The 27,174-nt window shown below is 39.3% G+C and overlaps 1 protein-coding gene across 8 annotated transcripts; it reads left to right on the forward strand.

The window, feature by feature from the left end:
* The first annotated feature begins 325 nt into the window (after positions 1–325).
* Positions 326–25,398, forward strand: CPSF6 (cleavage and polyadenylation specific factor 6). Of its 8 annotated transcripts, none has more exons than XM_035544296.2 (12): positions 326–465; positions 8,127–8,336; positions 10,226–10,329; positions 11,080–11,225; positions 11,939–12,112; positions 12,847–13,351; positions 14,571–14,663; positions 14,859–14,921; positions 15,610–15,725; positions 16,071–16,224; positions 17,235–17,429; positions 24,968–25,398. In XM_035544296.2, exons 1-11 carry the CDS (start codon positions 406–408, stop codon positions 17,422–17,424), a joined length of 1,815 nt encoding a protein of 604 aa, XP_035400189.1. In that variant the 5' UTR covers positions 326–405; the 3' UTR covers positions 17,425–17,429; positions 24,968–25,398. The 8 variants fall into 8 exon arrangements, with proteins under 8 accessions (XP_035400189.1, XP_035400190.1, XP_035400191.1 ...); XM_035544297.2 differs by having other exon boundaries at positions 17,238–17,429; XM_035544298.2 differs by lacking the exon at positions 14,859–14,921.
* Positions 25,399–27,174: the final 1,776 nt, after the last annotated feature.

Below are 27,174 nucleotides of genomic sequence, written 5' to 3' on the forward strand. Positions count from 1 at the left end.
GGTGTGTGTTTTTTTGTTGTTGTTCTTTTTTGGATATGCAACATAATGTACAACACAGAACGTTATCTACTGCGTAGAACATTAAGAGCGTTGTGGATTACACGTGAGGGGCTGCTCCCTGGCTTTGGTATCACCTGGGGCTTAACGCAGACCCCCACACCCCAACCGCCGCCTCACGGCGGACACGGGGCGGGCCTCGCGCCTCAGCCCGCGGCCTAACATGGCGGCGGGTGGCGGGCGGGGGAGGGCGGGGAAGGCAGCGACCCCCGCCGCGGAGGGGGGGGGACGGAAGCGGGCGGCCGTGGCGCGGAAGTGACGCCGCGGCCCCTCCCCCTCCCGGCGGCGGCGGCGGCGGCGGAGCCGGGCGCGGCTGGCGGCGGCCCCGAGGCGCGGCCGGGCGGGATCATGGCGGACGGCGTGGACCACATCGACATCTACGCCGATGTGGGCGAGGAGTTCAACCAGGTACGGGCCGGGCCGCACGGAACGGCCCCGCACGGCCCCGCACGGCCCGCCTTCGCCGCCTGCAGGGCCCCCAGCGCGGCGGCAGGGCCCGGCCGGGCCTCCCCGCCGCCATTGTTCCGCCGGGCACGCACCGGGAGGGGGGCGGGGGCGGCACCGGCACCGGAGGGGACGGGACGGGACGGGAAGGGACGGGGGGAGCGGGGCCCGGTGGGGAAGGGAAGGGAAGGGAAGGGAAGGGAAGGGAAGGGAAGGGAAGGGAAGGGAAGGGAAGAGGGCGGCGGAGCGGGCCCGGCCGCTGGGGGCAGCTTCCCGGTGGGCACGGAGCGGGAGAGGCCGCGGTGCCGCCAGCGAGCGCCTTCCCTCCCGCCTTCCCTCCCTTCCCCTCCCGCCTTCCCTTTCCCTCCCTCCCCTTTCCCTCCCTTCCCTCCCCTCCCCCCCCCATTCACTCTTCCCTCCCGTCCCCTCCCCGGTGCCGTTCCCCTGGCCCCCCGGTGGCGGCGGGCAGCGCGGCTCCCGCCCGGCGGTGGCGGCGGGGCAGGGCTGCTGCCATTGTTCGCAGACGGAGCGAAAGCAGCAGCTTCCCGGCCGCTCGCTGCGGGGGAGGCCCGACGAGTTGCAGCTTTATTCTGCAGCGCAGGGGAAAGAAACTGTCCTCTGCTTTATTTACTTATATATTTTTCACTCTCGTTGTTCTTTACTTAAAAAAAAAAAAAAAAGAAAAACTCAGCTCTTCGTAAGAGGAGATTTATTTTGATGAGGAACCCGCGCAGAACTTCCGTGGGTTACAAGTTGCCGACTTTTCCAGTTCTTTTTTGACCCCTCCTCTTTCCCACCGAAATCCGCTGTTCGCTTTGGTTTGGCGTGCCATCTGGCCTGCTTGTGAATCTTGCGCTTCCCGAGCTTGTGTCGCCCCAGATTGCATAGATCCTGACCTAGAACGCCAGTAACCGAGCACAGCTCCGCTTTCACGGGTTTACCGGGCTCACCGAGTGGCGCACAATGCCTGCCCGCCCTGCAGAGAACTGGGAGACAGATAATAGGTTATGGAATTCAAAGTTAGTCGTGCTAACAACTTAAAACTGTCTCAGGAAACTTTATTTCTTTCAGTATTTATCGGTAAATTAATTCAGAAGATGAGTAATCTCCTAAAGGCATACCGTAAAGGAATGCTGTGCCAGGTGAGCAGAGGATAGAGAGGACCAATGTGCTCCTTGTCTACATGTGAAAGTTTCTCCCTTGCAGCTGAAGACCCGTTAAAGGAATTTAAGTGGGGGTGTACCTTAGCACAAATGCCATTTAGCATAAGAGTACATCCCATCAGCTTCTGTATTAATTTTGGCTTTGTTTTGATCAGTTCCAGGTGAAATACTGATAACGAATCAAGTTTACCTGAAAAACTGATTTGAATCCGGTAGTGTTTTGTTCATGTATACAGAAGCCCTCGAAGAAGAACAGTTTATGGCTGTAAACGTAGTGCACACACATAGTGCCAGAGCAAAACTGGCGGGGATTGGTTTCTCTGTGTACCTCGGTCCTGGTCTACTCAGTGCTGGTTGGTTTTGATACCACCTGAAGGCTGATGGCGCAGATGAAGACAGTCTTGTGGTAGTTTAGCTTCTTCCTGCTGTGAGGGGTTCCTTTTGCTCTTTTCACCGTGTTCACCCCAGTTGCTACCCTGCTAGGGCTGCATTTCTGCAAGCTGATGCTTCCTTGGTTTGCGAGTCGTGCAGAGTAGAACGTAGGGGTGAGAAGGGACTAGTGCCCGTTTTTTCTCAGCTTGGCTCTTTTGTTTCATTTTTGTAAAAAACTTGCTGTTTATTCTCTTCCAAGTTTGATTTTTGAGACGTTGATGTTGTCTCACGACCTGCTCGGTTGAACTGTATTACATTAAAATAGAAAGTTGTACCGGGGGAGATTGACACCTCTGCACTTCCCCATTTCCTTCTGAAAAGTACGAACAAAAGCCGGTTGTTACTGCCTACGGTGTTACTACCTTTAATTCTGAAGTCGTCGTGATAGGCCCTCTTGAAACTTCTGTTCATGGCTTCTGATTTGAAGCTGACAGCTTAAATTGATGACACGGAAGCCGTGGTTCAGCATAGCTGTGCAGGGGTGAAAATGACAGTTGACAAATATGCTGTAGGGAGAAAACGATGGCGACTTGGTGGTAACTTGGGTAGCGGGCATCTTATGGGATGTCGTGCTTGTAAGGAAGGTTTGCTTGATATGTAAAACAATCAACTGTTGTTCTTGAATTCTGTGGTTCACTTACTCAATAATCGTTTGAGTTGGGCTGCAGGGACCCTTTCCACGAGTTTTGTCTGTAGCAGGGACTGAAAATATAATTCGTCAGTTCTTTGGTCTTCTGTAGACGGTAGAACTGTATTTATAACAAAGCCAGGACAAAACTTTTGGTTGTGTCTGTAGTAAGGAGATCTTTTAGGGCTCGTGGCTTGATGAGCTTCCCTTCGTTGCTCTGTCCCGTTCCAGGCCTCGAGGTGCTCATCCTTGGGGCTCCTCAGGGATATTCTTAATGCCTTTGTCCAGGAGGCAGGAAGATGTTCCACCCGATTAGCACTAAATGAACCACAGGTTAGAAGGGTGAAATAAAGACCACAGACCACGGGGTTACAAGCTGGCTGAACTGAATGAAAGCTGAGGACTGGCTTGCAACCAGCTGTAGGTTGCAAAGAGCTGGCTGACTTGACTTGAAGTCAGAGCTGTTCAGTGAGAGCTCTTCTTTCCATCCCATCTGGAGCTCATCAGAACTGTGTGGCTGGGTGCCTCTCACCCTTTCATTAACATATTGTTCATCATCATCTTGTCCTTGTGCTTACAGCTTTACTCAGTTTGGCTCCCACCAATTGCGTTTAACTTTTTTTTAAAATTGTATTTCCTTTTTTTGGATAATTTACTGGACTAATTTTTTATTTTCTTCTTTGAAGCTGGCTTCTCCGTCCAGCAGTCCTTCATACTAAGTGTAGGATCTTGTGCTGAGGCAAGCTTCAGAAATGCAGGACTCCCTGCACGCGTAGCTGGTGACCCATAAGAAACAGGAATTGCATGGCACCTTTCACTTTGGCCATCTCACCAGACACGGTACACATCCGTGCTGCACGTGAGAGCTGCGTTATTGGCACACAAATGGCTGAAGCTGGCACCTTCTTGATGGCGGAAGACCTCAGAAAGATTAGGGGTGCTTTGGCAAACGTTAGGGTGTGTTTTTGTGCTCAAAAGTGCGGAGTATCGGCGCACGATACTGAGGTAGTGAGCATCCCTGATGCTCTGATCAGCTTTGCTTTTCCCAGGCTTTTTCCCAGGAATACGTATGAATACACACATAATTAAACTATTTAAAAAACACACGTTATTTACTGCCAGCTTAAGCAGCATATATCTCTGTTTTACTGTTACATCATCTGCTTGATCAGAAAGATCTCTTGCTGTGGAAGAAAGGCTTGCTTTGTTTATACTCTGATAAGCATAGTTACATTGTGGATTTATCTAAACATGCCTTGAAGAGTTCTAGTTTGATAATTAAATACTAACAAATGAGAAACGAAAGAGTTTTGACTTTGTATTTTGTAGCTGGCTAATAAAAGCGGTTTAGATGGAGTAAGCAGCTGAGAGGCTGAAAGCCTCCGTGGCTGCAGAGCCCTAGGAACATGTTACTCTCTTGCCTCGTTGTCTAGAACAGCAAAAGAAAAAACTATTTTGTCTAATACATAATAAAAGCTGAGAGTGGTTGGGTCCGTAGACTAAATGGGAATCGTATGGCCCAACAAACTTGTCCCCATCATAGATGTTCCTGCCACAGACAGTGTCGTCTTTCCGAAACACCGAGGGCTTGCTGTTCTGTTAGACTTCCAGTTTCTGCGTTCAGGCGCTAATCAGAACCAGAAGGATTTCTGCCTATTCCTTGTGATTTTTTTTTTTAGGACTACCGCTGTTTTTTAAAATGCGGTTGCTAACGTGTATTTAGAGTTTTTGACTACGTGCATTATAATTTTGAATTGGAAAAAGTAGTAATGGAGAAGATGGATAACTTGCTTTTTATTAGCTGAGTGCTTTTTTCAGAAAATATAGTGATTATTTTCATGAAATGTTGTCACTTCTGTCGCCTTGGGGATGTAATTTAGCATTTGACTCCCAAATTGAACAGAGGGAAGAAGCAAATCTCAGAGATGCATGTACTGTTCAGAGAAATGATACCCCCAAAAAATAAAGCAGCATTTTCCAAAACAGCCTTGGGTAAAGGGAGAAAGAGACCAGTTCTCTGCTGCAACTCAGAGTGTGGCTGCCGAGTTTCAAAAAGAATTAACGCGTAATTTGTCCCTTCTGCAGATGACCGTGATGTTCCATGTGTTTGTCTTTCGTTTCTGAATATTGCAAAACACTGCAAGCGTAATTAAAACGTAAAATACCGGGGAGGGGAAGAGTAACTGGTAGTGTAACAGCTAGTCTGAGTTTTTGACGGTGTGTCTTTCCAGTGCCCTTTTTGTTCACCCAGTCCCACTCGAATAGCACTGAACGGGGAATTCCAGTCCTGATTTTGCAGAGCAAATGATCTGATGTTTCAGACAGCAGCCTGTTTCTTAGCGTGTTTATCTGCAGGATTGTGAATGGCTGTAACTGAGCAGAAATCATTTCTTCTCGTGCTTGCTCTTCTCTTAACTGCGGAAGTCAGGTGGTGTCGAAGCCAGCCCATGATATGGGTGGCACATTTACTTCTCCAGCCTCAGCTACTTGAGCAAGGCTTCCTGTATTCTTTCTTACTCATCTGCATCTAGGAGAGAAGAGCGTGTTGGGGTGAGTTTCCATGGTCTGCCTCTGAAGGAGGAAGGGGTTTTTGGATCTTGTGTAACAGCCGTTGAGCCATCTCGTGCCTCTTCTATCTACACCTGCAGTTGCTGACTCAGATCACTCGATCGTCTAACCGCGTGCCTTGTTGACTGGCTGCTAACTGAGTGGGTTCCATGCTGGCTGCAAAACCAGTGTGATGCGAGGAGAGATTGTAGTGAGCAGCATCAGGTTTGCTGCTGGGTCTTCATTGAGTTAAATCAGGGCACTGATGCTGTCAGACAACCTGACAAAAAAGATTGCATTCAACTCGCAGTGCCCAGGTAATTCTCTCACCTTTGATGGTGATCCGAAAGCCTATCTAATAGAAACTTGATCCATTTCAGAGGAGTTTCTTGCTGCTGAGGACGTGCAGCAGAGCTGTGGACTGCTAACTGCTCTGGTAGGTACTTTGGCAATGCTGAGCTCAGCCTTCTCAGAGAGAGAGGTTGGTGTACGTCTGCCGTAACACCGGTGGCTGCTTGTTTGGATCTGTCTACCGGGACTAAATTCTACTTCCCTGAAGCCATCACCCCCACACAAATGGCTAGGATTACTCCACGTTCAGTAGAGGATTTCCTTAACTGCCTTGTGACATCAGCCGTAATCTCCCCGTCAGATACCGTGTTCCAGCCTGTCCCAGGCGGTTCTTTGAACCTCCTTTCATTAATTGTGATGATAGGAGGAATCAAACTGACAGAGGGCTGGGGCAGACTCAGTGAAAATACGAAACTCTTACTTAATGTGGCCATAATAAACTTACCTTAAAAGACATGAATTTTCTGCTGAAGTTCAGGGTATGTGTGGCCCGTGCAGTTTACTGAGGATCAAAACTGCTTGACTGATGACACCAAAACTTTGCGTATCTGGTTTTGTTTATTGTAGTGATATCCTCTTGGCAAGAGTAGCAGCTGATAATGAATGTTTGTATGCTTTCAAGAGAGCTGATCATCTGATGATGATCGTGAATGTAGGAAGTTTTCAACTAAGATCGCTGTCTTTGCAGCCTGTTTTCTGTGAAATCCGAGTTGATTCTCTCCGATCACCATAGCTGGTATCCGGAGCTATTCTATCTAAGATGGTTATGTGAGTTTCTGGATGCACATTCACAAGATAGCAGCCCCTGAAATATCTCCAATATCAAAACTCGGTGAAGCAGTTTCTGTTCTGGATCAGTGTGGAAGAGTCCAGGAGCTCTCTGCAGCCGTTTGAAGCACAACCTTTGCATATGGCAGAACAACTTTCAAAAGTCACTATATAAGCTTTGAAGGCTAACATTAAACACTGCTAAACCTGTGCCAGTACCTCACTACCCTCATAGCAAAGAATTTCTTCCTTTTATCTAATCTAACCCTACCCTTTTTTAGTTTAAAGCCATTCTCCCTTGTCCTGTCACTACACCCCCTGACAAAGAGTCCCTCCCCAGCTTTCCTGCAGGCCCTCTTTGGGTACTGGAAGGCCGCTCTAAGGTCTCCCCAGAGCCTTCCCTTCTCCAGGCTGAACAACCCCAGCTGCCTCAGCCTGTTCCCACAGGAGAGGTGCTCCAGCCCGCTGAGCATCCTTGTGGCCCTCCTCTGGACTTGCTCCAGTATATGATGAGCATGATGAATGACATTGTATAAGATGACAAATGGAAAGTATCACGAGAAGTCTTTGAAAAATAATTCCTTAATGCAAATCTACAACACCTATTCATTCCTGTTCGGAATTAAGCAGTCCCACTGTTGAAGTTTACTCTGACTGTTTTAAAATTGTTTTGCATATTTCTGTTAAGAAGATTCTCTTTTACTCTTCTCTTACTTGTCCATCTTCTGTGATGAGAGTACAGCTGCCTCTATAGTAAAAAGCAGTATGTCCTGCTAGTAGCGCATCAGCAGACTGAGGTAGTTGGTGCTCAGGGCCCTCCACCTTCGTAATGCGCTGTTTTCATGGTCTGTCTCAGGCTAAATTTAGTCTGGTCTTTTGGACCAAATATTCCTTCCATGCTTACAATTCAATATATCTGAGGGACCGCTGGTTGATTTTGACCCGTATGTTTGCATTTAGCAGGTAGTATGAAGTTGCCGAGCACAGGACATGGAGCTTTTGGAAAGAAACTCACATTTCCATTCCCTCTGGAAGGAGTCTGGTTCACTTGGACAGAACCGTGCTGTAAACTGTACCGACTCAAGGGAGAAGGGAGCGATTCACTCCAAAACCCCATGATAATTTTCTCAACCAAAATGTTCTGGAGGCAGCCTTGATGCTGTAGAATAGTCCCTCTGTAGCCCGTGAATAAATAAATGTTTAATACGCGCAAACCCAAGGGTTTATTAAATTTAATGAAATAAAATAGAATTCTGGCCCTTTCTGGCCTCTCTGTGAACGAGGAGATAAAAATGAAGTTAGGAGTGCAGTAGAAATCTGAAATACAGAGTTTATCAGTTTGGTCCTTTTGGAGGTTGGTCTGTTCATTCTACCAAATGTTGTGATAAAAAAAAATTGGTGGAACTTTTCACATTGCTTGTACTTGCTGATATCTGTAATTCTGGGAGCAGGGCTCTTGCCTTTTGGGTTTTCTGTTTATATTACAGGTTTGAAAGCATTGCAGTGCCAAACACTAGTTGGAGGTGGTATTTGTTGTTTTTTTTGGTTGTTGGTGGTTTAGAATCCATTAGAAGTCATAAGAATTTGATATATTTTCATGGGGATGAAAATGGATGTGGATGATGTTGTAAAGGTGTTGGGTCAAACTAACTGTGTCTGTGGAATGTTGTCAGAGTATTTTGTTTAGATTAAGTTTTAAGAATGTTAAAAAAAATTAGGTGCTTTTTGTGTTTTAGGAAGCTGAATATGGTGGACATGATCAGATTGATTTGTATGATGATGTAATTTCTCCGTCTGCAAATAATGGAGATGCCCCAGAAGATCGTGATTATATGGATTCTCTCCCACCATCAGTTGGAGATGACGTAGGTAAAGGAGCTGCACCAAATGTTGTCTATACGTATACTGGAAAGAGAATTGCCTTGTACATTGGAAATCTGACTTGGGTAAGTACCTTATTACTATTCAGGTGAAGCCAGCAATTTGAAAATTGTGAGCGTAATTCTTTGTAAAGATTTTTTTCATTTAAGAATTGTTGTATGAAATATTAGAAGTGCAGTGAAGAAAGTGTTTTTTTCTTTTTTTACCTGCAATTTAGTGAGCCTGCCTGGAGCTGTCTTGATGTCTAAAAATGGATTAAATTTTCAGTAAATATCACCTTTAAAGTTTTCTCTGTTGTTCTAAGTGCTATGAAGGGATATTTGTGGTACCACCATCTTTTCAGAAAACTGAACGAAAGCGAACAAGCTTAAACTATCAAATATCTTATGCTTGGAGATGCTTTACGGCTACCAAACAAACCTGTTTTTAAGTAATCCCTTTCTAAAGTTTTTAGTTTTAAAAGAAACTGAGATTCTCTGGGATTTTCTTGAAAATACTTTTTGCCTTTTCCCACTTACTATTTCCAGATCAGTGACTCTTGCAACAAAGCTGTTTTCACGTTTGCCTTGAGGCTTATTTCTGCAGTCTTGGGAGTAACAGTAACTCACTGAACTGCAGTTGCCCTTAAGACAATTACTTTTGTCAGCATTAAAGTATTTTAAAATCAATTGCTCTTAATCAGAGTGCAAGTAGCTGGTCAGTAGCTAAATTAACTGGAGTTTATCTCTCTTTACCTGAAATCCGGTTCTACCAAAGTCCACGCATGCAAAATTTTCATTCGGGTTTTTTTCCCTTCCAATGAAATTTTTACTAGTGCTAAGCTTGAAAAAGAATGCTTTGTGGATACTTCGGTGTTCTTCATTAATTTTACAGCATCCTAATTTCAGAAGCTAATAGTTAAGTAAGGGAGTAATTGACTTAACAGTTGTACTGCTCTAAAATACATGAACGGAATCAGCCGAACTCATCCAAGTCAAATGTCATGATTTCTGAAGTAGATCGGCCAATGTACTGTTATTTGTACCTATTACTCATTGTTTGGCTTCACAAATGGAGTTACCACAAGCACATTTGCTCATTTGAGCATACAGTGTATTTGTTTCATTTGTGTTTAGATTTCAGCAAAGTAATTTATTAAAGTTTTAAAAGAAGCCTTGATTTGAGGGAGGTCAGATAAGTAGTTGAGAATCTTGAAAGCCTGCTTTGCAGTTTCCATGCCAAATTTAAAGAGGTGATGGAGTTACAGAAGTAGGAAGAAAACTATGAGTATTAATGTGTTTTAATGTGTTACACATCCTTGAATACCCGTGGAATTGTGGAATATTACATAGTAACTAACAGGAAATTAGAGCAAGTAGGTTGAAGTGAAAACAGTTGTTACTAACCATAGGTTTTGTGCTGGTTTTTCCATCTCTTATTTGTAAATCTTGCTACTTCTGTGCAAATAGTATCTAGGCTCTCACTAATCAAAGCTGTCTTAAAGAGCATCAGTTTAATAATAGGGTGTTAAAAATGGACTTTTAAGTTTGGAGATAGAATTGATGGGAGAAAAAAATGGACTGGATGTCCAAAAATGTAACAGTTATTAAAACAGAATCAATCATAGGATCGTTTGGGTTGAAAATAGTTCAGTTTAAGCCTGATACTCTTGAAAAAGTGCTTTCAGCAAAGTTAGTCAGATATAAATGTTTTTTGGCGTACTGTAGCTGGTACACTGTGTGGTGGGACTGGGGCAACATAGCATATGAGGAAGTGTGCACTTCTAAAACTAACTTTCTGATAATTTTAAAATGTCAATGACTGCTCTGTAAGAGTCAGTAAATATTGGCAACCTGAATAAAGTATTCCTCTTGACAGCTTGCACAAAAAAATAAAAACATGTAAAACTTGGTTGTCCTTTTCATGGTGTTATAGATAAGTTTTCATAACTGAATGTTTAAAATATATTTTTCAGTGGACAACAGATGAAGACTTAACTGAAGCAGTTCATTCATTGGGGGTAAATGATATTTTGGAGATAAAATTTTTTGAAAATCGTGCTAATGGCCAGTCTAAAGGGTAAGAACTTGTCACTTCCTTTTTCTTTAAATGAACTGGTGTTGGGGAGGATGGGCATCGGGAAGAGTTCTGATTTTTCATAACTGTCAGTATGTAAACTGATTACCTTTGTTTATTGATATCCAGTGATGGTTGGGTTTATAATTTAATACTAATGATTAAAATTCCAGATGTACATTTTATGGCAGTATTATGTGTCTTACTGTTTAGTAAGTTACATTTTATTGGTGATGTTCATGAAGACTCTTTTCCTAAGTTTCAGTTAGTGTGGTAGTGATGATGTTGTTCTTCATAATGTAAATACAATTTCCCCTTATCCCCATTACTGAGTCATTTTTAGATGCTTGATTTTCTATTAACTGTTGAAAGTGAGTGCTTGAGATGATTTTTCACTGGCAGTCTGATCTTCCATGCATGACTGCCTTTGTCTCTCCTTAGTACTGATGGCAGTAGTAATGAGAATGCAGTGAATTCTTGATAATAACTTGATCATATTCATTCATATATAGTGTGTTGATACTCTACCACACTCTATTTTGCCACGTGTTGTACTTGCACTGTGGTTCTTCATATATGTCTTAGAATGAGTTACTTTATCTGTCTTTAAAACTGGGCTAAGATCTGTGAAAGAGTTTCTGTATTTGGTTTTCAGGTGTCCTTTTGCTTACTCTGTTAAACTTTTTTTTCATGAGGCTTTAGGGTATCCAAGGAATGGAAAAAATGCAGTGTAACCTTTTTTCTTCCTTTCAGGTTTGCCCTTGTGGGTGTGGGATCAGAAGCATCCTCCAAAAAGCTGATGGACTTGCTGCCTAAAAGAGAATTGCATGGGCAGAATCCAGTTGTAACTCCATGTAATAAACAATTTTTGAGTCAGTTTGAAATGCAGTCAAGGAAAAGTAAGTCTTTCTTGTGTGCTGTGTTGGAAAAATAGAAGTTTATTCCAAAAGCTGTACTGCATTTTTTCAGCATCTGATAATTTCTGCGCAGCTTAAAATAGCTATAAAATACTTATGTAAATGAATTTGCAGCTTTGTTAAAAAAAGATCCTCTAAAAAAATCAATATATTGAAGGTCTGTGGTTGTAGCAGGAGATCACACTTATTGGAAGAAGATTGCAGCTTTGTAAAACTTTTGTCTTACCATTGGAGAAGGTTTCTGAATTCCTTCTTGTGAATTTAACTGAAAGCAAACAAAAAAAAAAACCATGAGAGCATTTAGAAATTTGACATTCATAGGCAGATGAGATTAAGTTCTCACGTCTGGATAAGTTGCGCTATGATCGGGTGGAGAAGAGATTGTGTGTTGTGCTTTCACTACAGCACCTTGTCTTGTGGTTTCTAGTCCAGTGTGTGGCCTTGGGCTGCATTAAAGCAAGGACTGCCAGTCTCCCCAGTTGCTGTTCCATTTGTATGGGGATACTGGAACACTGCCATATTTTAGCAAAGCACTTTTTCCCTCTCCACCCTGGCCCCTTATTTTCTTGGGTACAGAGGAACAAGGTGGTGCTCATGAAGTTTTACTTCAGTGCTACATAAAACTTTGGGCTGAGAATTGGAAAGCTTTAACCTATTTTGACTTACATAATTACAATTTTGCTTTTCCATCGCAGCCACACAGTCTGGCCAGATGTCAGGGGAAGGTAAAGCTGGGCCTCCAGGAGGAAGCTCGCGAGCAGCATTCCCACCTAGTAACAGAGGGCGAGGCCGTTTTCCTGGTGCCATTCCAGGTGGAGACAGATTCCCTGGACCAGCAGGGCCAGGAGGGCCACCACCACCTTTCCCAGGTAAAATAATTAATATGTGGGGTTTTGGTTTCATTTCTGTTTCCTTCTATTAAAGCAGTGTAGTTATTTGGGAATTACAAAAATCAAGGCAATAACCGTGTTCTTCATTACATTACGAATTCGCACAAGACAAGAATTTAGCTTTGATTTGTGCCCAGTGACAGGTCAGTTAGCAGGCACATAGAATGCCAAACATCAGGCTTGCATTAATTACAGTGAAGTTCTCATTTCAGCTTCACTGTTTTTTAAATAGACATCATTCTGTAGTGGATTTCCTACTAGCAGTCGAAGGGACATGGGTTGAAAAAACACTAATGAGGACCTGAAAGTAGGTACGGTAAATGTAGGAATGTAGTAAATGTTCTCCAATATAGCTTTTCACGTATTTTTAATAAACATTGTATCTTATGCCCCATATGAAAGGCAAGCTGTAGGTGTAAGTATGGTGCAATATTTTTTTTATTTTTTTGTAAGATTTGTTTTTTTTTTTGATAGCAATAGCAACTGATTACATGATTTTTTTCATCTGTTTTCATGTTATTAACATTCTCTTTAGACATTCATAATGAAGTAATTATAAATTTACTAAGCTACTGGACCCCAAAGTGCAAGATATGCGTGTCTTGCACAAGTTGCAAATTGTTCAGTGAGGGTTTTTTGTTTGAGAACAAAAAGTTATTTCACTAACTCTTATTTCTTTGTATTAACGTTTTTCTTTTTTTCTTTTTTTTTAGCTGGACAAACTCCCCCACGTCCACCGTTAGGTCCTCCTGGTCCACCAGGCCCACCAGGCCCTCCACCTCCTGGTCAGGTCCTCCCACCTCCTTTAGCTGGACCTCCTAATCGTGGTGACCGTCCACCACCACCAGTTCTGTTTCCAGGACAGCCTTTTGGTCAGCCTCCGCTCGGGCCCCTTCCTCCAGGCCCTCCACCACCAGTTCCAGGCTACGGGCCACCACCAGGTCCGCCACCACCTCAGCAGGGTCCACCTCCACCTCCGGGTCCATTTCCCCCTCGTCCACCTGGGCCTCTTGGGCCGCCCCTGACTCTTGCTCCTCCTCCACATCTCCCTGGGCCACCTCCAGGTGCTCCACCGCCTGCACCACACGTGAATCCAGCTTTCTTCCCCCCACCTGCCAATAGTGGCATACCTACTTCAGACAGCCGTGGCCCACCTCCAACAGATCCGTATGGCCGACCTCCACCATATGACAGAGGTGACTATGGGCCACCTGGAAGGTGAGTGCTTTTGGTGTAATGTGCTTTGTAGCAGATTTTATGCCTTGTAGGACACGTTTGATCTTTCTTTTTAAAGCAAATGTTAGTTAAAAGTAAGAAAAAAAAACGAAGGGATCTAATCAGTCTTCAGATTTGCCCCGTTCACTTCTCAGTGAAATAACTCTAAGAAATATGTTTGTAGCAGTAAGAAAATCCTAAAATGCAACACTAGTAATCTTACTTTCCATTTTCAGCTTTGAACTGTTTGTCTTCACTGTTTGTATTTGGCAGTGTCATTATTCCATGTGTACTACGTGTTAACTTATTATATCACTTCGTATCAGTAGCTTGTGGTTGTGCTTCTGTCTTAAGTCAAAATTCTCACTTGTTCCTTTGCCGTCTTGCTTTGCAAGCTGTCATCTTAGCATACTTTGGAGTTCTCCTCCTTGAATATGTGCATTTGTTGAGTATGGTGCCATACCATTTTCATCTTTTAGTAGCTCTGCTTGTCTCTTTCCTTAAGGATTCAATTCAAAGTTAGTCTTTGTCTCAAAAAACAGGTGGGAATTTACTGCAAGACTTTTATCTTCCTTTCCTGTTAAGCCCCTTCTGGTAATTTGGTACAATCTTGCTGTGGTTGTAGCAGTGGCCTTTTCTGTGGTTAATCCTATCTTGGACAGGGTTTCTGAGTCTCTCTGACTTGACTTGTCAAGTGTTTCACATCATTTGAAATGTCTTTTTCATCTGTGCTTTCAAGCATCTATGTCTGACTGCTGTTTCTTAATTTTCACCATATTTGTATTGCTTAGATCATCTTGGGATAAATTGTAAGAAAGATACCTTCTGCGTAGTTACATGTGGATTTTTCAATTGTGATTTTACTGCTATTGAGAGAGACTTCCCTTACCTAAAATGTTCTCTGCACAGGCACTTTGCTTTGATTCTTTCTTTTACATATGAGCACAAAGTTTTAAGAAAACCCACAAGCATTCGTACATATTATGTTAATACAGAAACTGTAGAAATTCAAGCATTTGGCTTAATTGCCTGAAATATAATAAAGATAAGGTGGTTGGTTGTTTTTTTTGATGGACAAAATCTAAGTTGTCTGCAGTTGATACATGGCTGGGGAGGGAAGGAGTGGGGATAGGACAGAATAACTTACTGTCCAGTATTTTCATTAGTAATGTTAAAACTATCATCCATAACTATTTAAATTGTCATTAATTATATATCATAGGCGTTTCACTGGAAATAACATGCCCATAAGAGAAAAATTACATATTCCATTCTATGGGAGGCACACGAAAAATAATACTCAAAACTCAGGGAGGTATGAATTTTTAGACATTTCCTCTTATGCTAAACTGGCTATAGGATCTTGTTCCACTTCTTGCACTTAAGAGGATAGCATTGCTTATTATTCTGCATTTTCTTTCTACTGGAAGAACTAACACTATTTTAGAAATATCAAGCAGTGGGGGCAGTTTAACAGTCTCAACTTTTATCTCTTAACACGTTTCTTCAGATTTTCTGTATCGTTCAGAGACTGGCTAATAGGATGCTGCAAAACTTCTGAGAACAATTTTGTGTAGGTTAACTTCTCTTACTTTGTAATCCATTTATAGGTAGCTAATAATTAAAGTGTAATGAGTACAAGGATTCTTGTTTATTGCTTTTTCATTACAGTGACCAATTTGTAGATATATTTGAAGTACCTTGAACTTGACCAGAAATAAATACTAGAATTAGCTGTAAAATGTTGAAGTGTCATTTGGATAATATATTGTTCTAAAAATGACAGCCTATAGTTGCTTTTCATAAGTTATAGTACTCTGGTCTTACTTAAGAATCTGGAAAACGGTATCATACAGTTCTAATTCTATCATTTTCATAAGAAGATTCCTAGTTTTGCTCAAAGTTGTGTTATCCATATATATGTATTTCTACATCCATTCAATTGGGGTAATATCTGCTCACATACCTTGAAGGATTTTATGAAAATGATAAATATTTGTAAAGCACAGTTTCAAGTGCTGCTGAATCTTCAAAATAGATGGGATGAACAAGAATAATTTTTTTGTTTGTTTGTTTTTTACCTTTTTTAAGCTTTCAGGATTTTGTACTGTAACATGGTCCTTAACACAAACCAAACCCAGATCCTGCTTTCTTTTCTGTTTGTCACTTTGCTTAAAGTTGTGAACTTGGATTGTTAAAACTGCAATGATAACTCCTTAATGTTTTCTTAATCTTTTAAATAGTAGTTTTATTACTTTCAGAGAAATGGATGCTGCAAGGACACCTCTAAGTGAAGCAGAATTTGAAGAAATCATGAATAGAAATAGGGCGATCTCAAGCAGTGCCATTTCAAGAGCTGTATCAGATGCCAGTGCTGGTTAGTAAAGCTTTATTAATATGCTTTCTATTCTACCTAGGTAAAAAGAGTTTATAGTTTTTCTTTTAGGAAGCCTGCAGCCTTGAAGCCGCATCTTTCTGATGTGGCTTTCAGGAGGCTGAAGTTCTGTACAACAATCTTCGGCTGGTTTTGTACTGTACTCCAGCTGATGTCTGAGAATGCTTTCTGAGTAGTGATCTGGACGGTATTTTAATGCTTAGTCCTACAGTAAATGATCTGGATGGTTATTGAAGAGAAGACATCCTGAATGGTAATGTTACTACAGCTACAATTTTTTGTTTTGGTTGGTATAATTTTCTCATAGTGATTTTATATTGTTTTCAGGGGACTATGGAAGTGCTATAGAGACCCTGGTAACTGCAATTTCCTTAATTAAACAGTCCAAAGTATCTGCTGACGATCGTTGTAAAGTTCTTATTAGCTCTCTTCAAGACTGCCTTCATGGGATTGAGTCCAAGTCTTATGGTTCTGGATCCAGGTAAAACTTTCCTCTTCCATCTGCCTTTGTGACGGGGAAGGTGTAGGGCAAGACTCCTTCACAGAGGAGAAGGAAACTAAGTCATGTGGGAAGCTTAGTGATTTGCTCATCTGCACAAGAAATGTGTTAAAGAACCAAGTATGGATTCTGAACTTAAATAATCTGCCTTTTAATTAATCCTGTTTTTAAAATTGATCTGACTAGTTTTTTAACTCTGTTTTTAATTAGTATCCTTTTCTACACAGTAGTATTGCAGCATGTAAACTTCAAAATTGATTTTTGCTTTATCAGTTAAGTTGTCCAGTATATAATTTTGATAATAATTTGCTATTGAAAGTTGATGTAGAGGGTACTTGTTGCCAGTTTTTATTTTGCTTAGAGCAAACTTTCTCCACACTTATCACAGAAGAAGTGTGCTTGAGTTGGGAGAAAAAGGTTGGCCAGAATGATTTTTTCTGTTATTCTTTATCATGCAATCTAAAAACTTTAGAGCAAGTAGATTTGAAATGTATGGACTTCTACTTAGTACAACTTAACAGCCTTTTCCGAGTTAAGACAAACACCAAGCCTCTGTTTCATTTGGATGCTGTAGCAGTAGCGTAGTTCACTTGGAATGATAAAAACAGAGACAGCTGGTTTTGGATCATACTTCCAGTACCCCAGTTAGCAGCCATGTTGTAGGAATCATTTAATCATTTGAGGCACAGTACGTTCCCCCAGCTGATCTCAGCTGTCCTCTGTTTTGAAAATGTACTTTCTGACTTCTCCTTGATTATGAAGCAGATTACACCTATTTGTAAGTGGTCTTAGTCATCACCACCTTCCATATCTTCCATGTTATACACGAAAACATCTCTGCATCACAGCGAAGAGTTATTTCTCTCACATCTGAGGAGATATTTCTCTCACATGCTTTTTTGATCCAATTCTAACTAGTCAACAGAATACAGAATTGGCATGTGAGTGGCTTGTGTTTTGAAGAACAAAATTAATGAAGTAATTTCTTTTAGAAGACGTGAACGATCCAGGGAGAGGGACCACAGTAGGTCACGAGAAAAAAGTAGACGCCACAAATCACGTAGTAGAGATCGCCATGATGACTATTATCGGGAAAGAAGTCGGGAAAGAGAGAGGCATCGTGATCGCGACAGAGATCGCGACAGAGAACGAGACAGAGAGAGAGAGTATCGCCATCGTTAAAGAAGGTGAGCATTTGTTTTGTGTTCTTTAAGTTTACTCTTACTGAATTACTAAAAGTGCTCTAGATCTGGGATTATTTACACCATTAATGTCTGCGTTTAAATGGTCCTGCAGAACATACTGAATTACTTTCTCCTTTTAGCATCTGAAATGAAGTCAGGTAAGTAATGACAGGTAACTCTGGGCTTGGGAGGGAGTATTTGTGTCGTTCTTTTCTGCAGTTGGCATGCCTTCTTTTTAATTTTAGATGGTATTAATGTTTGTAATTTTTATGAAGTGCAATCGAGCCATTTCTTAGTAAGCAGTAAGTCAGACTGATGTCTGCTCTCTTGTAATCTTAAAAGATCATGCGAAATTTGTTTGTATTTATCATTTCTATTCTAAAATAAAAAAAATCTAGTTGTGTGAGGACTGCAGCATTTAGTCCTTCATATGTCATGTGGGGATTATGTCTGTGTAGGGAATGTGTACGTACAGCTGCCGTCCTTGCACTAGTAGATTCTTTCTTTTTGTTTCAGTGAGTTTTACTCAAATTCAGGAAATGTAGATAGACGTTGGTTGTTATTTTCTAAAATGTAGCCAGTCACTTTTCTGTCTTCTAGCTAAATTTAGGTGTTATCTTCAATAAGATTTATGGTTGGTTTTTCCCCACCACCCTGCTTTTTCATTCCCTCCCCTCTCTGACAGTAAAGTCATTTTCTGAAGACTAGTAAACAAATGTACAACACAAGGGTTGGTTCTTTTCTGGTTGTTGACATGCTAAAATGTTCTTTTATGTCATGTTTCTGGAGTCTTGCGTGCATCAAATGTCTAGGTAGCTACAGAGTAGCGCGATAAATAACGTTTTCTTTGGTGTACTGCTGAGAGCTTTAAAATACATATATGATGTATATAATGTATATCACATTATATGATGTACGATTTTGAGGATTGGTGGTAATTTGAGCTGCTCACGATTCCTTATATTTGACAATAAGGGGAGAACAAAACAAAACTACCTATTTTTGCCGCAGTAGTCTTTTCCGGTTTTAGAATTTCCCACCACATCCACATTCAAACAGAAACCCAGCAGATTTGTCTGTCTGCCTAACTTCCATTTCTTATGTCTACCCTCAAATGTAGTTTCCAGATTTGCTTATGGCATTTATTCATGGAAGTTCATTTGCAGAAGTTAAACAGAGCAAAGTATATTAGAAATCACATAAACTGTAACTTGCTCCTAAGTAAAAATATTTCTATAATTTTGCATTATTTGAATGTCAGTTTTTCCATGCTAGGCTTTTGTGTCACTGATTCCTTCCAGAGAAAACAAAATCTGATATTAAATGCACTAGTCTACTGAGTGTTAAGTGGGATATTGTCTTGGGTTCATATTCTAAAAAAGCAGTAATGGATGTTGAGAAGGGGAGTCAAAGGCTTAATTAGGACGATGAAACATGACAGCTGAAATAAAGTTGGGAGTAGTTAATGCCACTTTCTGCCATCAGAAATGGAATGATAGAAATAATTCTGGAATGGCATAAAAATAGCAACTGTTGTTCTTGATTGAAAAAATGTCAGAACATAAAAGTACAGATTTAACAAAAGTCACTGAAGTTGCTCTTGTTGAGCTGGATTTTTCCCTTTTATCATAAATTAATATTTGTGAAATTTGCCAATAGTTACTAATGGGAGGTAACCGTTGAGCTGAATGATGGATGCATTTCCAGAGTTTTTTACTTCTGTTGGAGTTGAGCAAGCTATACTAAAAATTGTTAATCTGGAATTTAGGGCAACTGTTTTACCCTTGACATGCTTTATTAATATAGCTTTCATTTTTGTGTATTTAGACTATTGTGCATGTAGATGTGGAATTTCTGTGCCAGTACAGATTCCCTACCCTGTCACCCCAAGAAAGCATGTCCAATACTGTTAGGTTGCTGCATTTTATAACTTCCAAAGCACAATTTCAAAAAAATGAAACTGAGATTTCAGTCTTAGTTCAGGTGGGATTTGTATATACAACTTCTTTCAACTTTGTTGTGTGCTGGGTCTTCTGTTCTTTCAGAGGAGTTGCATAGGTAAGATACCCTTGCACAAAGAAAATAGGTCCTAATAATTTGGTTTAAAGGACAAATTTAGTATTCCTCATGTAAATGAAAACATTTGGTATTTTTTAAACAAGTTAAGTTGTAAACATTTTGTCTTGTTTCTGTCTTAATGAAGAAAGGCTTTACTGTAGTTTTGTTTATATATATATATAAATACATACATAAAAACGTACAGTGATCTTTTGGTTTGTATGTTTCATTTTCACCAAGATGTATGTTGCCATACATTTTTTTTTGTTTTGCTCTTTACGTTAATTAATACTCATAAATAGATTTAACAATCTCAATCACTATATATATATATCAGCAGTACTGGGAAGAGTTACTCCCCATATTACTGTGTTTTATCAGGTAACATGAAGTTGCCTGTGTGCCTGCACCCTATGAATGGCACCTATACTTCTTATTTCTGTGTGTACCTACAGTCATAAATGTGATACTGTACTGGCATATTAAAAAAAAAAAAAGTGAAAAAAAGTGTTACACCTAGTTTAGAAGGATTTTAAAGGTCCATTGTGAATATTTTTGTATACAGTGAAATTCACTTTGTATTATTGTATTTACTTACACTTAGAGATGGATTAAATTGGAGTAACTTACTAAATGTATTCATTATAAAACCCTATTAAAAAGTTCAGATGTACCATAGCAGGTATTTACACTTCTGTTTGTACACTTTATGATTTAAAATTAAATTCTCGCAAGATTCTTGTGTGCCTTCGCTAGAGTAAGGCTTCACATGCATTGATAATCCATTCTACAGAATTACTGTAACCTGAATGTTTTCTTGAAACGTCTTTGCACATAGAAGATATAAAAGAGAACAATAGATTTACAAGACAAATGTCTGACTTGTAATAGTCCAGAAAGCTAAGAATCCAATAGAATGGTATTCAGAAGGATTAACAGCAAAATGCATGTGTACAAACAGAATAGTAATGTAACTTCATCAGCATGAGTCCTGATTCTTTTTTTAAGACAGATTTTTTTAGTTTATCTGATACTCAATGATGTACTTCTAGCTGATACATTGTCCCAATCTTAATCTGTCTGAATTTCTATAACTACTGAATGTTAAGTTTTTCATTTTATGTTTTTGTTATTGGGTCGTTTGATTATTTCCTATTTAAACTGGATTTGGACTGAATTGCAAAGAAAAAATACACTAACAATGTAACAGTTGATAATGTATGTAGACTTTGTATTCCATATTTTGTGGCTTTTCTCTGATTTTTCTATTCTCAAACCACTGTAAGCAAAATCATTTAGTCTAATGTACTTTTGAGGCTCATATGCTGCTTCAGAAACTGCTCTCAGGTCTCTGAAATAGTTTCAGCTTTGGAGTGGTTTAAGAACTAACATGGTTGTAATTTTTTTTTGTGTTGTTAAAAGGGGAAATGTTACTTGATAGTTTTAAAAAGGTACGTTATATTTTGCCTGTGTAAGTAGGAACTGTCCTGTAACTGTGTTAGCAAACATCAAAGTATGCAATTAGCCTTTTAAGAAACCTTGTAGATAATAGAAAAATGCCTATTTTTGTAGGTTGTTTTTATAATAAGCTTCTAGTTAATAACTGAACTTTAAGTGAATCATGTTAGCATTGTTCGAGACCCTAGTTATATGTGTACATGTTCAGGATTATTCTAGATCCGATTAGTATCGAGCTATCATGAACATTATTTACCTAATCTCTTTTTTTTAATTTGTATTTTTCGAGGAAGCATATATGCGGGGCTGGCATTTTTCATGTGTTTCTTAGCACTCATCAGAGAACTCATACTTTGTGCATCTGATTCAATACTTGAAATCCACCTTAGAGCGAAGGAGACAAGCAGTGCCTTTGTTCTATATGCTTCTTAAAGTCTGTTTTATGGCTGTTCTGGGGCTTTACAGAAGCATATACATTGTTTGTTAATGTTCAGTATCTTGTCTCATTTCCTCAAGGGTGATAAGATGGTTTGAAAAAGCAAGTGAACTGAAAAAAATCTTATGTTCTTATGACTTTTTCCTCAATGAACATTGCTGTAATTTTGTTGTCTTCTGAGGTATCTTAAGACGCACTTACGTTTTTCTATTCCCCACAGCCTGCTTTTTTCTTTTTCTGAAATCAGTAGTATTGACAAATTTGAGCTGTATAGAAGTTCCTCAAGAAACTTGTCTATAAGACATTATAATATTTGAAACAAATAATTTTTACTTGCAAGTAAAAGCATTGGTTTCATACAGCTTTCTCCAAAGAATGAACAAACATTTTTTTTCCTTTTGCTCATTGTGGTTTGAGAACTAAGATATCTTTATGCAAAAAAGAGAGAGGGAAAGATCTTCATTTTATATTTTCCTGTGGCAGACAGATCTACCTTTTATGTCTTCCTCATATATTAATGTGAAAAATACTTGTCAACCTCATAGCATTTTAATTTGTAAAGTCGAGATCTGGTTTTTGAACACACCCCTCTGTTCATCAGTTACCTCTGGTGAGTAGATAGGCTGGGACAGTAGGAAAAGCCAGATAAAGAAACAAACTGTAGCTTCGGATTGTTCTCTTTCTATCCATATAAAATTATTTATAGAAACAAGAAATTGTTCAGTCTTAGCGTAGAACTTAAAATCAACATCAAATCAAAGATGACAGGTAAGTACACTAATAACAGAGGGGAAAAATGAAGTAAGTGGAAGAAGTTGCTACTGGTGGTAGAATAGGTAATCTGTACATGTATGGTGGACAGAGACTGATACATAATTTACGTGCAGAATGACAAATACAGGGTCATGCTTAAAATTCATTCCTGCTCACTGTATTATAGCTAAAACATCACAATACTTGAAGGTGTCTGACAGTCTGGGATCTAGTTAAAGTTAAAACAGATTTTGGCCTTCAAGCTGTTTTTTTTTTGTGGGGCTTTTGCTTTTGTGTATTTTTGCTTTATGTATAGAATACAATAAAGGACAATTATATTCATTCTTAGGAGCTGTTAGGATATGATTATAAATATGTGTCATGCATTTTACTGAAATGTGAACATTTCGTGAGATTGAAATTCAGTCTGAAAATATCAGATAAATAACTACACTTATAAACTTGACAGATGTATGCACATGCAGCTTTAAATTACTGTAGAATTTTCACACTTCTGAAAGCTGTTTAAAGCTTTCATATGCTTATTTGGATGATTGGAATTAAAGGAAAAAATCAGAGTTGTTACTGCAAGATGCTTTATATTTATATGATATCTATTGGGTTTTGGTGTAAGAGTCTGGTTGGGGGTGTGAAAATGCTCAAGTTGCATCTTGCATAGGTATAAAAATGTTTGATCCCTTAAGTTCTGGGATTTCATTTCTGAAATGTTCTGGCATAAAAACATAGCTTTTAAACCACAACTTAACATTAATTTCACAGAGAAGTCTGCAATTTGGGTTTTATTAGTAGAAATGCTGAGAAACTGATTGCTGTATGATGTTAAATTGTACAAACCTAATACGTGCTTGGGACAGATAGCTCATACGAACTTGAGGCAGTTGGCAAACAGCATTGCAAAGAAGGCTTGACTACAGATTCATTTTTTTTCAAGTTGTTTCTTACTTCAATATTCTACTTGCTTGTAGAATACTGAAAAGGGCCGTTGATGAAGGTATAATCCATACAGATTAATTTCTTCCCTTTGGAACCGCAAAGGTTCTGATTTTGCCCAGGTATAGTGGCAGAATATTTGGAAACAAAATTTACCCCACTTTGGATTTTAGTTGGTCATGCTTTTAAAAAAATAAAATAAAAATGAAGGTTTATTGTGGTGCAGACCATCTTAAGAGCCCTATGTTGACAAGTACTAATCCTAAGTACAGTTTATCATGCATTCCTTAAAGTTCCTGTAGTTCCAGAAGTGCCCTTACAAATCTAGCAAATTATTCCCAGGAACTGAAGCTTTCTTATGCTAGTATTTTAAATTATATATACGGTGCTTTGGATCTGTTAACTGTCGCCATAGAAGTGATAAAGATCCATAATGCTTGCCACAGCAATTGTATTATGAGAGCAGCAAATTCTGACATGCAGACTCACAGCTGTCATACACTGAGTTTCTCCACTAAAAACCTGAAATTCTCCGCTGTGTGCGCTACCTTAGCCCGCAGCTCTGCATAAGTCTGCTTGTGGTAGGAGGCAGCACTTTGTCACTTAGCTACTGAAAAAATAGAAGTACCTAACACCTGTGGAAACTTTGGTCTCTGATGAAGAAAGTTCACCCAGAGTAGTTACTGGTTGATACATGGATAACTTGAGAACGAAGTCTGCAAATAAAAAATTCCACTTGCTGCTTCAGCCTTGAACTAATTTACTTGCATACTGTAATGTATACAGCTTAAGCTCTTGGCTATATGCGTTTTTTAAAGTTATCATTAATGGTCGTCTTGAGGAAGGGAGGAAAAAATGTGTCAATTTTACAAAAATTAAATACTTTGTTTTCCCAACTGTTTTGCGAATATTATAAAAGCCGAAGAATATTTGACAGCTGTGTGTACTGATGTATGTTCATGAAATTGCTCCTCTAAATGTCTGTTTTTCAAATGAACAATCTAATGTGTTGGGTTTTAAACAATTTGATTTAAATTATTTTGAAACTATCGAATGTTGAAATTGTGAATTATTGATGAAATGAAGCTAGCTAATTGTTTTGTAATGGAATTCAACTGAAATCCAGTGTATGGAATTATACCATCCCAAGTATTTTGTGAACTCTTTCCGTAATTAACTTTGAATGGTGTGGTTCCTTATTTGCCAAAATAGTTGAGAGTAGGGATTAGGGTTTGGGTTTTTTTCCTAGGGCAACTAGGTGAGGAAACCTGCAGATCTATGTTGTATTATTATTTGAAGAGCGGGTTTGCGTGGTTAAACTTCAAGAGTGTATTTTTAGATGTGAAGCCTGTCCTGCTTGCTACTAGGTTGAAAATTTTGAAGTATTGGTATCAGATTCTGTGCACTTTTAAATGTTACTGAGCTGTGAGCCATCCACTTCATTATACAATCAGTGCATTATTTAAATGTCAAATCAGTTTAAATCCTCTGTAAGTGGGCAGGTAAAAATGTAAAAACCTAGTTGTGGCAAAATTACCTTACGTGCTTGTTCGTTTATTCTTGCAGAGTGCGTACTTTAGGAAATGTTCTATATAAATGTTTCCATCAGTCACAGGAACAGTAGCTATTTATTCCTTTACCATTCAGTACTTCTAACTGTGGAATTCTTGTTCTTTCAATTTTGTTGTACAACAACATCATTTTTAATGCTGTATTAGAAAACAATTTCTTGCACAAACAAGTAGCTACTGCTTCCGGGTATCTTGTGTTAGTTTACATTATGGTGAAGTAGATGCACGACTTGTGTATGTATAGATAAGCCAACAATTTTCTGTGTATTATGGGGACTAGCAAAATCTACATCACAAATTTTGACACATTACAGCTGAAGGAAGAGGAACAGCGTGCAAGACAAGATACGTTCTTCAAGGAAAGATGCTTGTCCAGCAGTTTGCTTCATGTGATTGAACTGAGCCTGTAAGGATTCATGGATAAAATGAACAGGAATAGATCTGAATAAAGCAAATCTGCATACATGGTAACCAGTAGCTCTTTTACTTTTTTTATGTTGCTTAACTGTTTTATTTGAGGGAAACCTGTGTGATTTAAACCTTATAGCTTTTGCAACTTTATTACTGGTTATATACATTTGGCAATTATAATGTGCAAGCAATTGGAAAAAGTCAAGTAAATGCTTGTTTTTATAGTAGTTTGTTCATGTTAAAATGTTCATATGATAATGTCTGTACACAGCACCACTTTGATTACAGTAGATGTAGTGTTGTAATAAACTGTTTAATGGGGCTGATGTGTAAAGCTGTTCAAGTTATTTGATGTTTACACCTCAGGGAAAGTCTTGTGTTCAGCAATATTTAAAGATAATGTTACAATGAAAACATTGATGCTGTCTTTAAAAACATCGCAATAGTTCTTGCATATGCCTCAACCTAATCTTGCATTCAGTGAGTTGAACATACTAATGTTGCTCTCACACACTCAATTTTGATATGAAGACAGATGGTTACAAAAACCTTTAATGCTATTTTGCTTTCTAGCAGTGTTTGCCTAGGTGGCTTGTGAATTTGCTAATTGACATATAAAACTGTAAAAACTGCAGTTCCTCGTGGTCTGATAGGAGGAGAGGTGGTCCCAGGTCTCTGATTTTAGCACGCTGAAAATGCTCGCTTTCAAAGAGTCTCGATTCTGGCTGACACTACAGTTTATATTAACTTAAACTGGTTATATGAACTTAAACTGTTCATATTGAGGGGTGGAAAGGTTAGCTTTAAAAAATAAAAGTTAAAAAAAAAAATCTGCAGTTGTTTACAGTTTTATAGTAATAGTGCTTGTGTGTGTTTTCCCCCTTCCCCTCCACCCCCAAGGCCGTAGCAGTCTGTACATAGTTGTATATTAGAAATGTGACAGAAGAAACCAGATGTTTCCATTTTTCAGACTTCATGGGTTTGATATTTTCTTAATACTTTGGGGTTTATTCACACATGCATATGAAAGAGAAGGTACACTTGTATGTCCTTGTTCAGTGATGGGCGATATTGAAATACCTTAGCAAAAAGTGGCGATAATTAAGTCTGTCAAATGAGGTTTTGTAAATTTACCTAAAAACAATTCACTGGAGCTTGCAGTGGAAGTTGACTTCCAGTCAAGTGGATGTTTAAAACAACTTTAAAACAAACAGGATTTTCTTCTAAATTTCATTGCATGAAGTATAAGTGAACAGAAAAATTCATGTAATTTGTAAGAGTTCAGTTTCTGGCAGCCTTGCACAAAGGCTCACTCTTCATCTATTGTAAGTCATTATGTAATGGATTTAGTATTAGCATTTTCATTTATTCAAATAGCAGCACTTAATGTTTTAAGTTAAATTTCAAGACCTCAAATGGCTTTAAGAGGCAGCTCTTAGACAGCTCTTGATTTCTTTTCTTTTTTTTACTGATTTTTCTTGAAGGTTTTACAGCAGACCTAAAATTTGTTACCTTGTTCAGGAAAGCACTTAAATCCATTTGGTTTTCCAGAGCATTCAGAGCACATGCTTGCATTCCATAGATTTCAAGGAATGTAAACATATGCTTTAGGTTTCTTTTTTTGTGTGATTTTTATGCTTTACTGAGTTGGGACCAGTAGCCTTTGCAACTGCAGAAGTTTTTGCATAAGTCTGAAATGCTCTTAACATTTTTGTCACTTGCCACTTGGCCAGGTTTTCTGCAGCCAGGTTGATAGCGTTGGATTTGGCCACAAGCTTCAGACTACCCCTTTTTTTTTCCTTAAATTGTGTACCTCGAATCCTCATGCATGGGATCACTGGTGTTTATTGAACTATTTGCTACTGAGAAGATACTTGCAATGTTTGTTTAATCCTGTTGAAAAATGAAAACCGCCTTTTAAAATTTTGTAAACTGAAAGTTGTATCAAGTCATGACTCATTTCCTGCTTCTTGTGAATAGGTGTTGGTTACAAACAATACTGTTGTAATTTTTTTATTTTATTTTTTACTTAAAACCATTGTTTACTGCTGTGTGTAATAAGTTTAAGGGAGGAAAAACCTGCCTGTAGCTGTTACATGGGGAGTAGCTA

This window comes from Cygnus atratus, chromosome 1 (assembly GCF_013377495.2).
Source record: "Cygnus atratus isolate AKBS03 ecotype Queensland, Australia chromosome 1, CAtr_DNAZoo_HiC_assembly, whole genome shotgun sequence".
NCBI lineage: Eukaryota > Metazoa > Chordata > Aves > Anseriformes > Anatidae > Cygnus > Cygnus atratus.